This window comes from Cyprinodon variegatus, unplaced genomic scaffold, assembly GCF_000732505.1.
Source record: "Cyprinodon variegatus isolate N-32 unplaced genomic scaffold, C_variegatus-1.0 Scaffold479, whole genome shotgun sequence".
Classification (NCBI taxonomy): Eukaryota; Metazoa; Chordata; class Actinopteri; order Cyprinodontiformes; family Cyprinodontidae; genus Cyprinodon; species Cyprinodon variegatus.
In genome coordinates this window covers 214226-218012 of record NW_015150932.1, presented here as the reverse complement: position 1 = coordinate 218012, position 3787 = coordinate 214226, and the positions used below count along the sequence as shown (strand labels likewise).

At 40.1% G+C, this 3787-nt stretch overlaps 1 protein-coding gene across 2 annotated transcripts in view; it reads left to right on the top strand.

The window, feature by feature from the left end:
• Positions 1-379: 379 nt before the first annotated feature.
• LOC107094329 (large neutral amino acids transporter small subunit 4-like) overlaps positions 380-3787 on the top strand; it is a 20665-nt gene continuing 17257 nt past the window's right edge. For both annotated transcript variants that reach the window (XM_015389883.1, XM_015389882.1), the window contains exons 1-2: positions 380-456; positions 3342-3543. In XM_015389883.1, coding sequence (XP_015245369.1) covers positions 3384-3543 — 160 coding nt within the window. In that variant the 5' untranslated portion in view covers positions 380-456; positions 3342-3383. The remainder of the gene's footprint in view (positions 457-3341; positions 3544-3787) is intronic.

Here is a 3787-nt window from a genome sequence, read left to right as displayed (position 1 = left end):
TGGGGGCGGCTTCTCCCACTGGGTTAGATAGCCCCCCCCCCCCCGGAAGACTATTAAAGCTGTGATTTTAGTAAAGCTACAGTTAAGGTATTATAGTTCCTGCAATAATCAGTACATTTAATAAAGTTTTAATTGGAGTAAGAAGCTGTTTTAGTTCCTCATGGTGCCCCCCCCCCGTCTCTATATAAAAACATTGGGAAACACCACAGATGTAATATTGCTGCTCTCTGATTGGCTGCGGGGGGCAGCCATGGACCAATCAGCAGGCAGGGCTGTTTGTGCGCTGCAGCTGCAGCTGATATATAAAAACAGCAGCAATGAGAGAGGAGACAAAACCATAGAGACCAAGAAGGAGAAGCAGACACCTCCTCCTCCACCTCCTCCTGCTCCTCCTGCTCCTCCTGCTCCTCATCAGCCCATTGATCATCGAGGAGCCGTTTGTCCTCCAGCATCCAGGTGAGACTGATGCTCCACAGACACACCGAGGAGGACAGGCTGTCCTCCTGAGGAGGTTCAGTTAGATGCTGGTCCAGCCTGAGGAGGAGCTGCTTCTAGAAGCAGGAGCTAAATGGATGAATTCTGTTTAAATGTTTCTATGTCAGAAGTTAGAAAAGCATCTTTTTCTCTTTGTTTGTTTGTTTCTGCTGTTTGTCACCGAGCAGCGGATTCATTTATAGGTGCAGAAAATATCGACAAACCTTTCAAAATAAAAGACCTGAGATGTAATGAAGAGTTTGTTTGCTGAGGAATCAGGCTCCATCTTTATTAAACTCTTCTTTCATCTTTATTTTAAGCCTCCATGTTCACCGGAAGCGCTTTTGTTCCCGTTATGGTCAAAATAAGGGGGGAGGGGGGCAGTTTTTCAGCTTTATGCTTTAATTTCAGGAGGAGGCTGCGGGATTTTATCGCATTATTACATAAGCTTTATTTGTCAGAAGATGCGCAGCGACAAAAAGTTCGTTTAAAAAACAGATCAAATGTTTAATTTAATATGAACTCCATCAGTTTCTGCTGATGTTCATCACAATTCCTCCTTTTCTTCCTGTAAATCAAACGGAGCTTCTGCTCCTCATCATCACAACATCAAGCTGCGCTCGTGCACGTCACGCAGCGGCCGCGCGCCGCACCGGTTCAAACTGGATGGAGCTCGCGCCGCGTTCACGGCCGCTGCTGTTTTCAGCCTCTAACAAAGAAAATCCTTTTTTTCTTCCCTTTTGTTGCAGCGCGGGTTTAAAGTCTTTATCTTTAAACAAAAAGCTGCTGAAATTCATCATAAATTCTCTTTGATCAGCTTTAGATCGTTTCCCTTTAAAGGAGGATTTTATTTATTTAAAATGAGAAAGTCTGTTTAGCAGCTTTAAACTCTGACAGCTGCTTTATTTCCAACCATCTTAGTTTAATTTTGCAACAACAAACTTACAGCTGAACAACAAGCAGCCAATAGGCTGCGAGCTCATAAACTTTGCAGCCAATCAGATGCCTCCATGGGCGGGGCGGTCCTGTTTGGGGGCGTGGCTTTAGGCCTGACTTGTTTGTTCTTGTTTCTCCTCCTCATCATCATGAAGGAGGCAGAACAAAGGAAAATGTTGGTTCTTGATCCAAACTGTCATTAAAACAGATTAATTTATTAATAAATCCAAATATGGGACGGAGAAAAATATAAATAAAGAATTAAATTAGCTTTTTTTTCTGTATAGATTATATTTATGTTCACTGAGCTATAAAAGCTAAATGTTTATGCTTCAAACAGATTTTAGCTCTTTTAGCATGTAGGCTAGTTTATTTTCTAACAGTTTAGCTCTGGGAGCCATTTTGTTTTTGTAATTTTAAACCTTTTTTTTCTCCAGGTTTATTTTTGGTAATTTAGGGATTAAAATGAAATAAGGGAAACTTTTCCTGCAGGCATCTTCTTCCATTCTACACACTTTCTGGATTTATTTTTTCCTTTTTTTTTAATGCGGGAATTGATGTAATAAAAAACTGAAATAAAATCTGAATAAAATTTGACACCTACGTTTGATTTGTAATACGGGACGGTTCCTTTTTTAGGGGACGGATGGAAACCCTGTTTCCCACCGATCAGGTTTAGAGTTCCTAACAAACATGGCTGCAGATCATTGGTGTGTTTGGCTTATTTCTGGGGCCGCTGAAGCAAACCTAATTTAAATCAAACCACCCCTAAAATATTAGGTTTTTTTTTAATACTGTTTGTGCCTTTTACAATAATAATTTTTTTAAATCCTATACGGTATTTGGTTATTTAAACACTTCAATTATGTTCTGGTTCATCAGAAATAATAATAATAGCTAAAAAAGAACAAAACATATAAAACTGGCCTGATGGAGCTCCTTCACTAAAATGTTGAGCAACGCTTTGAGGAAAACGCTGCATTCAGGTGTTTCTGAAATAATCCGTCAGATTTCTGCACCTATTGATGGTGTGTTGGTGAAATGTTCACCAGCCAGGTGCTCTAATGGTTTGTTTGATTATCTGTAAAACCATAACTCAATATCAATATTTAAATTTCCTGAATCATTAGTAAATCGTTATAATTTTTTCTAGTTATTTGAATTAATGATCCATTCTCTGATTGGCAGTCTAGGGACAGGTGTGTGCAAAATGAAACCAGGTAAGAAAACAGACAGAACAGAATCAGCTGTTAAACTGGTAAAGAAAAAGATTTCATTCAGCAGATTATTTTACATTTATCATAGAAGTAATTTTGGCACGAAAGAGAAAACTAATTTCATGAGAACTGATTGAAAGGTTTCCATGAAATTAGTTGATTTAAAAGCTTTAATTTGTTGGAATATTCTTCTACACTGGAAAAACATTCTAGAAATGAATAAAAACTTCTTAAATTAAGTGTATTTAACCTAAATTTGAGTAGGTAAACGAGTTTGCCAATGGAAAAAGTACTTTTACAATTAAAATAAGCTAATTTGATAAAATGCACTTGAAATGAGACAATGCAACTGTGTTTTCTTATTTTAAATGGAAATTTTCTTGTTCCATTGGCAAAGTGTCTCACTTACCTCCACGATTCAAGAAGAAATTTATTTTAGAAAAAGTGACATATCTAGATTCAGATTTTTTCCAGTGCAGCTCTCTGGGGGCTCAGCCCCCCTAAACCTCTGGTCCTAGAGTCGCCCCTGCTGCAGGGTAATCTGATGGGAGGAAATAAAAACTCGAACCAGAGAAGAAAATGCTGCTGCTGCTGCTATAAGAAGCTTCCTCCATGTTTATCTCTCCATCCAGCTGCTCTTTAATCTGCTCAAAGATCTTCCTGACCTTTTCCTCTGGACGCTCTTCTGTCCGTTTGCTTCTGCCGCTTCCCCAGATCAGCTCGCACCTGCGTGCCGTTACCTCCGGACCAGCAGAAATGGCTCCTACCCTCTCCACGGCCTTCAGCCGGCGCTGGTGGATGGCGGTCACAGCGGTCATTGAGAACCTGCTGTTCTCTGCGGTGCTGCTGGGCTGGTCCTCCCTGCTCATCATGCTGAAATCTGAGGGCTTCTACTCCTACCTGTGCAACGCACCAGGTACGTCCACCTGTCTGGGTCCTGCATCCGTCTGTCCTTCTAATGCATCTTTCTGAAGAGATTCCTGACAGCAGCTCCGTTAGATGTTGCTACATAAAACCAGAGGCGTCAAGTAATAAAGTAACTTGACTTCAGCAGAAAATGCAGCCGATCGATGCTTTACTGGAGTAAATATTTGATAGACAACTTTATTCTTCTAATCCTTAGATTTTAAAAAATAGACTCGTAGTTTGTTTCATTTAAA